The 14,349-nt window shown below is 37.5% G+C and overlaps 1 protein-coding gene across 1 annotated transcript; it reads left to right on the forward strand.

Annotated features, from left to right (window-relative positions):
* The first annotated feature begins 11,006 nt into the window (after nucleotides 1–11,006).
* On the forward strand, nucleotides 11,007–12,386 carry LOC120226847 (basic leucine zipper and W2 domain-containing protein 1-like). The gene is given in 2 exon segments (XM_039225008.1): nucleotides 11,007–11,287; nucleotides 11,289–12,386. Coding segments are annotated over 2 exon segments (1,254 nt in total). The 5' UTR covers nucleotides 11,007–11,078; the 3' UTR covers nucleotides 12,334–12,386.
* The last annotated feature ends 1,963 nt before the right edge of the window (nucleotides 12,387–14,349 follow it).

The following is a 14,349-nucleotide window of genomic DNA, read 5'->3' on the forward strand; positions in this document are numbered from 1 at the left end:
ATTGTTTTATTGATGATGATGATGATGAGGTGATATCTCATCATCATTTTGTTGATCAGTGATGTAGAGCATATTGCCATGTGGTGTCTGTTGGTCATCTGGATATTTTCCTTGGGGAAATGTCTGTTCCTATCTTCCGTCCATTTTTATTTTTTAATTTTTTTTCTTACAAATACTTTATTGTCAAGTTGGTTTCCATATAACACCCAGAGCTCATCCCCACAAGTGCCCTCCTCCATGCTCATCTCCCCCCTCCCCTCACATCCATCAGTCCTCAGATTGTTTCTCAGCATTCAAGAGTCTCTCAGGGTTTGCCTCTCTCCCTTTCCCCACCATTTCCCCCCTTCTTCTACCCGATGGTCCTCAGTTAAGTTCCTCCTTATCCTCCTATACGTGCAAACATATGATATTTGTCCTTCTCTGCCTGACTTATTTCACTAAGCATAACACCCTCCAGGTCCATCCATGTTGCTACACATGGCCAGATTTCATTGTTTCTCATTGCCATGTAGTATTCCATGGTATAGATAAACCACATCTTCTTGAGCCATTCGTCCGTTGATGGACACTTAGGCTCTTTCCATGTTTTAGCTATTGTGGAGAGAGCTGTTATGAACATTGGGGTACATGTGTTCCTATGCATCAGTATTTCTGTATCCCTTGAGTAAATTCCTAGCAGTGCTATTGTTTCCATATATTTTTTAATTTCAACTCTAATTGCCTGATTGGCCCATTCATTCTTTAGTAGGGTGTTCTTTAACTTCCATGTTTTGGGAGGTTTTCCAGACTTCTTCCTGTGATTGATTTCAAGTTTCAAAGCATTGTGATCTGATAGTGTGCATGGTATGATCTCAATTCTTTTATATTTATTGAGGGCTGCTTTATGTCCCAGTAAGGGATCTATCTTGGAGAATGTGCCATGCGCACTTGAGAAGAAAGTAAATTCCCTAGCCTCAGGATGTAAGTTCTAAATATATCCATCAGATCCATCTGGTCCAATGTGTCTTTCAAGTCCATTATTTCTTTAGTAATTCTCTGTCTGGTTGACCTATCCATTGCTGTAAGCGGAGTATTAATGTCCCCTGCTATTAGCACATTCTTATCTATAAGCTTGTTTCTGTTTTTGATTAATTGTTTTAGATATTTAGTTGCTCCCATATTCGGTGCATAGACATTTATGATAGTTAGTTCTTCCTGATGGATGGACCCAATAACTATTATGCAGTGCCTTTCTTCATCTCTTGTTATTGTCTTTAATTTAAAGTCCAGTTTGTCTGATATAAATATAGTTATTCCGGCTTTCTTTTGATTTCCTGTGGCATGATATATATTTCTCCATCCCCTTACTTTTAATCTGCAGGTATCTTCCAGTCTAAAATGAGATTCTTGTAGACAGCATATAGATGGATTTTGTTTTTCTAATCCATTCTGCTACCCTATGTCTTTTGATTGGAGCATCCAGCCCATTTACATTCAGTGTTATTATTGAAATATGTGGGTTTAGAGTCTTTATATCTTTTGTAGGGTTCATGCCTGTGGTGGTGTCTCTGGTATCTTTGTTCCTTGCAACCTTTCCTTCAGAGCATCCCCCTCACGATTTCTTGTAGGGCTGTCTTACTGGTGACAAATTCTTTCAATTTCTGTTTATTTGGAAAGATTTTTATCTCTCCTTCTATTTTGAATGACAGGATTGCTGGATAGAGAATTCTTGGCTGCCTATTTTTACTGTTCGGCACATTGAAGATTTCCTGCCATTCGTTTCTGGCCTGCCAAGTTTCAGTAGATAGGTCTGTCACCACTCCGATAGGTTTGCCTTTGTGTGTTAGGATCCTTTTCTCCCTAGCTGCTTTCAAATTTTTCTCTTTGTCCTTATATTTTGCCATTTTGACTATGATATGCTTTGCAGAAGGTCGATTCAAAATACGTCTGAAGGGAGTCCTCTGAGCCTCATGTATTTCAACATTTACTTCCTTCCTCAGGTTGGGGAAGTTCTCTGCTATAATTTGTTCCAGGACTCCTCCAGCACCTTTCCCTCTCTCTTCCTCTTCTGGGATTCTTATGATATGGATATTGTTGCGTTTTCCCGTATCGCTGAGCTCTCAAACTCTTCTTTCATGTTCCTGGATCAGTTTGTCTCTTTTTTTTTTTTTTTTTTTGTCAGCTACTTGTTTTTCTATAGTGTTCTAATCTAAATCACTTATTCTCCTTTCTGCCTCTTCGATCCGTGCATGGGAGGCCTCTAATTTATTATGTATCTCATTTATCGCATTTTTTAATTCTTCATGCCTATTTTTATTTTCCATTCTGTCTGTAGCCATAGTGTCTTTGATGTCCCCTATGCTTTTTTCAAGCCCAGCTATTAATTTTACCATTATTATTCTAAAATCTTGTTCAGTGATGCTGCTGATATCTGTTTTGAGCAGTTCATTAGCTGTCATTTCTTCTTGGAGTTTCTTTGGAGGAGAGCTCTTTCGTTTCGTCATTTTAGTTACCTTTCTGGCTATTGTTAGTTTTAAAGACTTGTTATGCTCTCTGCACCCATGAGCGCTGCTATATCCAAGAAGACTCTTTGACTGTCCAGGGCCTATCCTTTCAGAGAGTGTTTTTTGAATGCTATCTCTTGGTCTCTCTTGTTAGGACCTTGGTTATTTTATTTTCCTACTCGTAGTGATATTTGGGACTCTCCACCTTGTGTACTCTGGCTTGTTTCTTGAGGTATCCCTGGAGAATTAAACAGACAGACAAACACACAGGGTGCAGGAACACACAAACGCACAGACTAATTCAACTAACATGCAAAGCGACAGGGAAAACGAAAAAGTTAAGAGGAAAGACGGAAGAGGGAAGGCGAATAATTGAGAGTATAAAATACATGAAAGGGTCAAAAAGGAGAAAAGAAGAGGAAAACAGAAGAAAACCAATGGACAAAGAACAGTTTAAAGCATATAACCGGATTTCCCAGCTACAGTTAAATAGCTGTGTGTATGCAGTGCTGGTTGAAGAGCATAGGGAAAGAGAGAGAAGACAGGGCGGGAATAAGGCAAAATAGGAAATAGAATGAACAGGCAGAAGGGATAAGAAGCTTTTTTTCAAAGAGCTAAAGGATAGAATATGGTTGGATAGGTGAGAGAAGGACGCCGGTGTTATCCAGAAAAACTGTATAGTCTAATTACTCCTGAGAGAAAGAGATGAAAATGTAGGTAGGTGTAGAATTTACATCTGCTAAATCTGCTAATGTGATTGTTTAAGCAAGCCGGTGACCAGAGTTAATCAGGTAGTGTTCTGGGGAAAAAAAGAAAGAAAAGAAAGAAACAAAAAAGAAGAAGAAACAAAAAAAAAAAAGAAAAAGAAAAGGAAAAAAAGAAAGGGAGGAGGGCAGCTCTCAAGCAGGGATCGGCATGGTGTGATCCAATGAGTCAGGCGGGATTTCTGCCTTGATGATTGTGGGGAGGAGAGTGGCGATGCTCCAGTCCCTTCTTGAACCAAGCTCTGCACCTCACTTTTTTGGGCGTGTAAACTCCCCGTCCTGGGGGTGCCACCAAAGTTGGTTGCGGTCTTCAACCCAGACCAGTCCCAGTCTTCAAACCCCAGTCTGCACGTCCCGCTGAAATTGCCTTAGACACAACTTCCCAGGCAATCCCCTTGGGGCAATTCTAGGCCTCCTGCCTAGCTCTGGGGGTGAAGTCAGAATTGCTGCTTCCTTCTCTGGCTCGGGCTGGTGAGCATGGGCGGAGGCTTGCCTTCATGGTGCGCAGAGCTCACTGGAGTGAGGAAAACAAGGTCCCTCTACGTCTCGTCACCCGAAACACGAACTCGTGGGCAAATCTCCCAGTTTTTAGCTCTTTGCCTTCCCTCTAGGGTTCCAGCCTGCCAAGGGCACGGATGCCCGGTGTCCACGCACGGCTCTTCCCGGGGCCCAAGCCAGCCGGGAGGACAATGGCGGCAGGTGCGCCGCTACTCTAGAAGTCCAGCCAGCCAGGAGCAAGCACAAAGAAGCAGTCCGCAAGCTCATCTCCTCCGGGACCAGTTGGCGAGAGGGGACCGGGCGTGCAGGTATTTGGCGCATACAGTCTTTCTTTGTCCCGAGTGGAGGTTTTGCCCGGAGCGGAGTTGTTTCTGTTTTCGACTCTCTATTTTTCCCTTCTCACTCCCCACAGAGGGGGATCGCCTCCGACCCTGGAGTCTCCGATCCAGGCCTGATTTTATCTTCCCCAGTTCTCACTGACGTTAGAAGACTTTCTCAGTGGATTCTGCGTCCTTTTTCTCCCAATCTCTTGGGTTTTGTAAGGTTTCCGATTGCTTCAGATCTTTTCCGTGTGAGGTATGGGCGCGAGTGCAAGTATGGAGCTTCCTACTTCCCCGCCATCTTGCAGGAATCCCCTGGGACTTTAGGCTGCTGGTCCCACCCTCCTTGTGACAACCCAAGGGTACTTCCTCTTGCCCTGCTGCAGAATCCCCAGGTCCCGCCCACGGAACCCCGGAGGAGGACTGGGACTGGTGTTCAACAGAGTGATGGGGGCGCGGCACAGGTGAGGTTGTGGAGGGAGGAGAAGTCGAGGTGGGAAGAGGGGTTGAAGGGATTGGATGGGGAAGACGGAGGCTGAGTGAAGTGGGATAAGGCAGGGTAGCGCGGAGAAAGAGAAAGGAGAGAAAAGGCGGGAAGCAGAGAGGAGGGGCGAGGTGGGGAGAGAGAAAGGACGGCAGAGGGAAGGGGAATGAGGCCGGGGGAAAGGAGCAAAGCACGGTGTATGGGGAATGAATCAATGGGGAAGAAAGCAAGGCAGAGGAAGGGGGCAAGGAAGGGGGAGATATAAGGGGAGAGCGAGGCAGAGGAGAGAGAGAGACTGGGGGCAGACGTTTAGGCAGGGGGAGGGGCCAGATGGGTACTATTCAAGGCAGGAGTGGGGGCAGGGGAGACAGGTGGAAGGGTCGAGGCGCGCGGAGCGAGAGGTCTTCCGTCCATTTTTAATTGGATTTTTTTTTCAGTGTTGAGTTCTATATTTTCTTTGTATATTTTAAATACTCACCCTTTATTAGCTATGACATTTACAAATATATTTTCCCCTTCGATAGGTTGTCTTTTAGTTTTGTTGATTTTTTACCTTTACTGTGCAGAAGATTTTTTTAATAAAAAGTTCCAAGTTTATTTTTGCTTTTGTTTTTCTTGTCTCAGAAAACATATCTAGAAAAATGTCGCTACAGGGAATGTTAAAGAAATGACTACCTGTATTATCTTCTAGGATTTTTATGGTTCCAGATCTCACATTTAGATCTTTAATCTATTTTGAATTTATTTTTGTGTATGGTGTAAGATAGTAGTCCACTGTTCATTCTTTGACATGATTCTGTCAGTTTTCCCAACACCGTTCGTTGAAGAGATGGTCTTTTTCCCATTGGGTATTCATTCCTGTTTTGTAAAAGATTAACTTACCATTTAGTAGTGGATTTATTTCTGGGTTTTCTATTCTATTCAATTGATTTATGTGTCTATTTTTTGTGCCAGTACGATACTGTTTTGATTACTACAGCTTTGTAATATAACTTGAAATTTGGTATTGTGATGCCTCCAGCTTTGCTTTTCTTTTTTCAAGATTGCTTTGGCTATTTTTTTGTAGTTCCACATAAATAATAGGTTTGTTTATTTCAGTTCTCTGAAAAATGTATTGGTATTTTGATCGGATTGCATTGACTGTACAGATTGCTTAGGGTAATATAGACATTAAAAAAAATATTTGTTTTTCCAATCCATAAGCATGAAATATATTTCCATGTCTTTGTGTCACCTTCAATTTCTTTAGTCAGTGTTGTATAATTTTTAGAGTACAGGTCTTTCACCTCTTTGGATAGGGTTATTAAAGGTTAAAAATAGAATTACTATATGATCCAGCAATTGCATTACTGGGTATTTACCCAAAGAACACAAAAGCACTAATTCAAAGTGATACATGCACGTTTATGTTTATATATGAATTATGGAAGCAGCCCAAGTGTCCATTGATAGATTAATGGATAAAGAAGAAGTGGTATATATACACAGTGGAATATATTCAGGAATAAAAAAGAATATAATCTTGGAATTTTCAAAGGCATGCATTGAACTGGATAATATAATGCTAAGTAAAATTTATCAGTCAGGGAAAGAAAAATACCATATAATTTCTCTCATATGTGGCATTTAAGAAACAAAACAAATGAGCATAGGGAAAAAAGAGAAACAGAGAGACAAACAAAGAAACAGAGTTTCAATTAAAGAGAAGAAACTTATGGTTACCAGAGGAGATGTGGACAGACAGATGAGTGAAAGAATTGATAGGAATGAAGGGGTGCGCTTATCATGATGAGCATTGGGTGATGTATGGAATTGTTGAATTACTATCTTGTATACCTGAAACTAATATATCACTATGTTAAACAGCTGGAATAAAAATAATTTGATGGGTGCTTGTGTGGCTCAGTCACTTAAGCGTCAAGCTCTTGATTTTGGCTAAGGTCATGATGTCAGTTTCACAGAGCGTTAGGTTCTGTACTAATAATGTGGAGTCTGCTTTCGATTCTCCCTCTCTCTGTGCCCCTCCACTGCTCTGTCTCTCCCTAAATAAATAAATAAACTTAATAAATAAAAACGTGGAAAAATAAATAAATAAAAATTGTTGAAGGAGAAAAATGTAGATATTCTGCATGTGATTGAAGTTGTTATCAGCTGAAAGTAGACTATAATAATTTAAGGATTTTGTTGTAAATCTCGCGCTAACTACAAACTGAAACCCTACAGTAGATAGACAACAGATGAAGAGAAAATAATCAAAGCAGAAAATCAACAAATGAGAAAGTAAGACAGGAATAGAAGAAGAAAAGGGGGAAAAGACTTACAAAACACCTAAAACAATTAAGATAATGGCTATTACAAAAGCTTATACGGCAATAATCATTTTATGGAAATAAAGTAAATTATTAAATCAAAACAGATAAAGTGGATAAATAAAAATAAGTAAAAAAATAATATGCCTACAAGAGTCTTACTTCAGCTATAATGACACAAAGAATGAGGTTAAAAGGAAGAAATAATATAGTCTCTGTTAATGGACATCAAAAGAAACCAGTGATAGCTACACATATAACAGGCAAACAAGACTTTATGTGAAAAACTCTAACAAAGAAAAATAATGTTATAAAGTGATAAAGAGTTCGATTAATCAAGAGGATATAACAATTATAAATATGTTTGCACCTAGCATTGGAGTACTTGAATATATGAAGCAAATATTTACTGATTGGAAGGAAGAAGTAGACAGCAATACAATACTAGTAGAGGGAAGTCAGCATATCAATTTCAAAAAAGATAGGTCATCTAGACATAAAATCTACAAGTAAACTTTGGAATTCAATTACACATTAGACCAAATGACCTAAAACACATGTACAGAACATTTTATCCAACAGCATCAAAATGTATATTCTTAAGCACACATAAAACATTCCCAAGGTAGATTCTTCTTAGGCTACTAAACAAGTCTTAACAAATTTAAAAAGTTTGAACTCATATCAAGGATCTTTTCTTACCACAAAGATATAAAACTAGAGATCAATAAAAATAGTGAAATGTGAAAATTCACAAACATTTGAGTACTAAACAAAATGCACCTGAATAGCCAATGGGATCATGAATAAATCAATAAAAAATCCAAAGATACATTGAGACAAATGAAAATTGATTTACAACCTACCAAAACATGATATTCGGAAACTCCAGATCTATGTGGAAAGTTTTTAATGATAAGCAACAATATTAAAAAAAAAAAAACTCTTAAACAATATAACTTTATACCTCAATGAACTGGAATAAAAAAAACAAATTGAGTCCAAAGTTATGAAATAGAAGAAAGTAACAAAGTTCAGAATATATAACAGAATATATAAAAATAAATAGAAACTAGAAAGACAATAGGAAAGATCAATAAAACTCTTATTTTGGTTATTATTTTTTACAAAGTAAATGAAATTGGCAAATCTTTAGTTAGACTAAGAAAAAAATATATAAAACTCAAATATATCAAATTATAAATGAATGAAAGGGCATCATATATGACACCATAGAAACACAAAGGATCATAAGATAATGCTATAAATAATTATATGTCAAACAATCGGATAACCTAAAATGCAGAAACTCTTAGAGACAGAAAACCTTCCAATATTTAATTATAAAGACATAGAAAATCTGCACAAATTGCTACTAAGGAGATTGTTTATCAATAATCAAACACTTCTCAACAAAGACATATCTAGAACCAAATGAATTCACTGTTGAATTCTACCATTTAAATAAGAATCAACGCCAAACTTCTCAAATCTTTCTAAAAGTTTGAAGAGAAGGAGCACTTACAAAGACATTTTTATGAGACAAAAGTATCCTGTTACCAAAACCATATAAGGAAACTAAAGGAAAATAAAATTACTGACACCTGTCTCTGATAAAATTCATTGCAAAAATCCTTAACAAATTATTAGCAAACCAAATTCTACTGCACATTACAAAGATCACACACATGATTTGAGGGGATTTATTCCTTGGATTCAAGGATATTTCAACATACACAAATCAATAAAGCTGTTCCACCACATTAACAAAATAAAGGATAAATATTATACAATACTCTAAATGATACAAAAAATTTTTGACAGAATTCAATATCTTATCATGATCAAAATTTTCAGCAAATTAGGTACAAATGAAATATATCCCAACATAATAAAAACTGTCTATGACAAGCCCATAAATTTCACATTCAATGGTGTAGAATTAAAAGATTTTTTTCTAAGATCAAAAACAAGACAAAAATGCTCATTCTATTCAGTTATATTTGACATAGTACTGGTAGTCATATTCACATAACTATTCAATAAAAGAAAATCAAAAGCACACAAACTGGAAAACATATATCTGTATTTGTTTGCAGATGACATCATCATATATATAGACAAAGCTAAATACTTTACTAAAACATTATTATAATAAGTGAATTTAGTTAAGTTACAGGATAAAAAGATTAATATTCACATTCAGTTGTGTTTCTATATGCTAACAATGACATATTTTCAAAAGCCATTGAGAAAACAATTTCATTTACAATAGAATCAAAATAAATAATACATTTATGAATAAGTGTAACCAAGGAGTTGACATACCTATGCAAATAAAACTATACAACATTGATAAAAGAAATTGACGAATCCACAAGTACATAGCAACATTTTGAGTTCATGGATTGAAGACAAAATATTGCTGAAGTATTCATGTTCCTCAATGTAATTATAAAATCAATCAAATCCTGTCAAAATTCAAGTGGAATTTTTCAAAGACAAAAAACAATATTAAAATCTGCATGAAATTCAGAAAAGACCTCACTGGTTACTTAACTTGCTTTCACCAAGACCCAGCCCCTTGTGTTCTGGCGAGACTTCCCTTCTTGGTCAAGCTTGCCTCAGTCCCCAGCATGCTGGTCTCCATAAGATCAACTCAGGCTCCTGTCCACACCTTGTAAAACATGGAGTTTTAAAGGTCAGAAAACTTTGTTGTAAAGCCACTGGAGGGTACTGCAATGCTCTTGGAAATAATGATCGTAAACACCATGGGAGTAGACAGTATGGAAGCAGCAATATGAAAAATGCTTGGGGCACAAGGGCAGATATTATTTGCTATTTAGAATAGAGGCAGCATTCACAAGACGCATCTCCAGGAAAAAAAGAAGCTGTCTGGGAACAATTCCCCCCACGTTGGGCATAAACAGAGCCACCTGAAGGAAGCTGCTTAGCTTGGACATTGGCTGTCTAACATGTTTAAACCAAACTCCACCACCTGTGATCTGGCAGGACTGCTCTTCTCTGTCAAGCTTGACTCAGTCCCAGCATTGCAGGACATTCCCCTCAGAAGATCAGGACAAACCCCTGCCCACACCACATTTCCAGGCCAGAGAATTCTGCGATGCCTTGGTTCTGGTGGAGTGGGTGTCAGGTATCATTTCACAAGCATATCAATCAGACCAGAGCAGATATAGTTAAAACTCACCACATTTAGCCCAAGGACCAAACATTGCCCACAGCAGGCAAGGAGAGCCTTTGCCAATGACTGGCCTGAAGGATATAGCAATTGGAACAGAACAGCAAAGCACACACAGCACACAGCACAGACACTGTATGAAGCTCTTGACCCTGGGCACTATGTGACCTCTTCTTTCTAAACCCATTACTCTGAGAAGAAGGAAAGATAATGGAGTTTTCCAACACAGAGAAGACAGAAACTTAAATAAAAGGCCAAAACTGAGGAATTTAAAACAAATGAAAGAACAAGATAAAGATCCGGGCAGAGATCTAGAAAAAAAACAGAAAAAGGGAAAATGCCTGATGAAAGATTTAAAGCAATAATCCTAAGGATATTTTCTGGGCTTGAGAAAAGAATAGAAAACATCAGTGACACACAACAGATATAAAAGAGTTATAGAAAAGAATGAATCAGAGATGAAAAACTGCAACAAATGAAATTGGAAACAGACTTGATGCAATAAACACCAGACTGGACAAAGAAGAATAATGGATTAGTGATCTAAGAGATAAAATAATGGATAATAATGAAGCTGAACAAAAGAAGGAAAGAACTAGGAGAGCCTGGGTAGCTCAGCTGCTTAAGTGTCTGACTTCCCTTCAGGTCATGATCTCACAATTCATAGGTTTGAGCCCTGCATCAGTCTCTGTGCTGACAGTTCAGAGCCTGGAGACTGCTTCAGATTCTCTCTCTCTCTCTCTCTCTCTCTCTCTCTCTCTCTCTCAAACATGAATAAATATTAAACAATTAAAAAAGAAAAAGAGAAAGAACTATGGAACACAAGAGTAGACTTGGGGAACTCAGTGACTTCATCAAATGTAATAACATTTTTAGTATAGGAGTCCCAGAAGACACTGATTAAAAAGGGGGCTGGAATTTTATTTTAAGAAATAATAGCTGAGAGGAGCCACAGCCGCAGTTGCCACCACCTCGAGGATTTCTGGCTCTTTTCTCTTCGCCTTAAAGTCGGGTGTCTTTTATGAATAATCAAAAGCAGCAAAAGCCAACGCTATCAGGCCAGCGTTTTAAAACCAGAAAAATAGATGAAAAAGAGAGGTTTGACCCTACTCAGTTTCAAGACTGTATTATTCAAGGCTTAACTGAAACTGGTACTGATTTGGAAGCAGTAGAAAAGTTTCTTGATGCTTCTGGAGCAAAACTTGATTACCGCCGATATGCAGAAACACTCTGACATTCTAGTGGCTGGCGGAATGCTGGCCCCAGGTGGTACACTGGCAGATGACATGATGCGTACAGATGTCTGTGTGTTCGCAGCACAAGAAGACCTAGAGACCATGCAAGCATTTGCTCAGGTTTTTAACAAGTTAATCAGGCGCTACAAATACCTGGAGAAAGGTTTTGAAGATGAAGTAAAAAAGCTGTTGCTGTTCTTAAAGGGTTTTTCAGAGTTGGAGAGGAACAAGCTGGCTATGTTGACTGGTGTTCTTTTGGCTAATGTAACACTTAATGCATCCATTCTTAATAGCCTTTATAATGAGAATTTGGTCAAAGAAGGGGTTTCAGCGGCTTTTGCTGTAAAGCTCTTTAAATCATGGATAAATGAAAAAGACATCAATGCAGTAGCTGCAAGTCTTCGGAAAGTCAGCATGGATAACAGACTGATGGAACTTTTTCCTGCCAATAAACACAGAGTTGAACATTTCATGAAGTATTTTACTGAGGCAGGCTTGAAAGAACTTTCAGAATATGTTCGGAATCAGCAAACCATAGGAGCTCGAAAGGAACTCCAGAAAGAACTTCAAGAACAGATGTCCCGTGGTGATCTGTTTAAGGATATAATTTTGTATGTCAAGGAGGAGATGAAAAAAAACATTCCAGAACCTGTTGTCATTGGAATAGTATGGTCCAGCGTAATGAGCACTGTGGAATGGAACAAAAAGGAGGAGCTTGTGGCAGAGCAAGCCATCAAGCACTTGAAGCAATACAGCCCTCTACTTGCTGCCTTTACTACTCAAGGTCAGTCTGAGCTGACTCTGTTACTGAAGATTCAGGAGTATTGCTGTGACAACATTAATTTCATGAAAGCCTTCCAGAAAATAGTGGTGCTTTTATATAAAGCTGAAGTCCTGAGTGAAGAGCCCATTCTGAAGTGGTATAAAGATGCTCACGTTGCAAAGGGGAAAAGTGTCTTCCTTGAGCAAATGAAAAAGTTTGTAGAGTGGCTCAAAAATGCTGAAGAAGAATCTGAGTCTGAAGCTCAAGAAGGTGACTGAATTTTGAAACTACACCCTCAGTAAAGCAAACAGGAGTTGTAGATAAAATGTCATGTCTTATGTGTCCTGGTTCTTACATCTTCCTACCTCCCTATATCAAGCATGATATAAGGGCTTTCATGGCAAATTTTATTTTAAATGTTTCTATGTTTACTGGAAATGTTGGGTTTAGTTTCTAAAACCATGTTTTAAGTAGCTACAGGAGCTACAGGTTGGAATCTAATGTTGCATTAGTCTTTTCGGTTATCTTCTACCTCCTGTATTTTCTACTGTAATAATGTAAGTTAAGGCTTTCCACAATGAACAGTTCACTTTATTCCCTGGGTTTTCTATAGAAACAGTTTTCAAGTTATGATTTGGTTAAAAATAATTTGTTATAAAAATTCTGTTTGCAAATTAAACTGTAAAAGTATCCAAAGTCTCAAAAGGCAATGATTTGTGTGATAATTTGGTATGCCCAAATCCCTGCTCATCATTGAAAATCTCTTATACAGTAATTGAATTCATTAACATGAATCTTGAGTATTTGGACTGTTGCTTGCATGTTGGTATTTTCTTGCATTTTTAACCCTGGATGTCCTTGAGCTCAATTGTTTGCTCTCTGGTTTTCATTTTCATTCTTTCGTAAAGCCATAGAGAACAAGCTTGGAAGTGAGTTGTTTGGAAAATTGTGTGTGGCAGAGATGGTGGGAAGAAAAAAGTTGACCTTGTTTCCATTAGAAATTTTTGCATTCAGTGTGTATCTTTCCAGGCAAAACCGATGAATTTTTTTTTCATGCAACCATTTTCAAATGTACCTTAGAAAAATCTTGTCACTTAAAGTATTTTACACTTACAATTGTCATGCACTTAGATTGAAAGGAAAGGACTCATAAAACAGTGTGACTGCCTACCTGGCTCAGTCAGAAGAGAACATGCGACTCTTGATCTCGTCTTGGGTTCGAGCCTCACATTGGGCGCAGAAATTACTAAAAAAAAAATAAAAAAGTATGAGTAAAGGAAGCGAATTTCAAAACCCAGTAAGTTGTTAATTATTAAGTGATCAGCATATTCTAATTGAGACTCTAAATGTAAGTCATTTCCTCTTAGCTTAGAGTATTTGTTGTAAAGAATGAAGTACAATGATGATATATTCCCACTTGATCATATTAAATCAACTTTATTCTCTTGACATTCTTTTAAATAATTCACGTATCTGGCTATTAATATACCCTAGTTTCCATTTTTTAAATTGACATGAGCCAAATATCACGTCCATACAAGTGATCCATTTATTTCAGTGGCTGCCTTTTAATTTCCATCTTTTCTTGCTGCTACCCAAATATGTATTATATATATATAAATATATATGTAGTCATTAGAAAACAAAATATGACCACTTTGGAGAGGCTTCATATTAAAAGTGAACATTTTGAAAGAGGTGTTTTTTCCTTGATGAAAGAAACTTAGAATGATGTCACCAGACTGAATGGAAATTGCCCCTTTCAAAGGTGCCATTCTTACGAGCCAAAAATTTGGTATTTAAAAGTTCATCTCGAGGGAATAATGTGTAATATAATTTGAAGTAAAGGTATAGTAACCTTTTGAAGAACAACATTATAACTGATACCATTATGAATGGGGTGAAATTGTTAAAGAAATAACTTTGATAAAGTTTTAATGCAAGGGCAAAATGTATTCACTAAATTTCTACATAGTGATCTGCTTTTCCTTTGTAATTTGTAGTCCTCAAAAGACTTTTTTTAAAAAATAAAATCCATACTTATGCTTAGGTTATAGGTCAGTCTTTAATTTTTTTGGTGTATTCCATGTTAATATCTAAGAATAGCTGTACATTATACGTTCAGACAATGTCTTTTTCATCTTTATGATTCCCTGACTGTAAACACCCACACACAATTCCAGTGTAGCAGAAACTACATCAATATTTCTACAGCCAAAACATTGCATGTTACTGTTGTACAAAGTGTACCCTATTTTATTATATACTGTGTATAGTGAAAGAGTGTGTAGTCT

Source organism: Hyaena hyaena, unplaced genomic scaffold (assembly GCF_003009895.1).
Source record: "Hyaena hyaena isolate Hyena2069 unplaced genomic scaffold, ASM300989v1 scaffold_1896, whole genome shotgun sequence".
In the NCBI taxonomy this organism is placed as follows: Eukaryota; Metazoa; Chordata; class Mammalia; order Carnivora; family Hyaenidae; genus Hyaena; species Hyaena hyaena.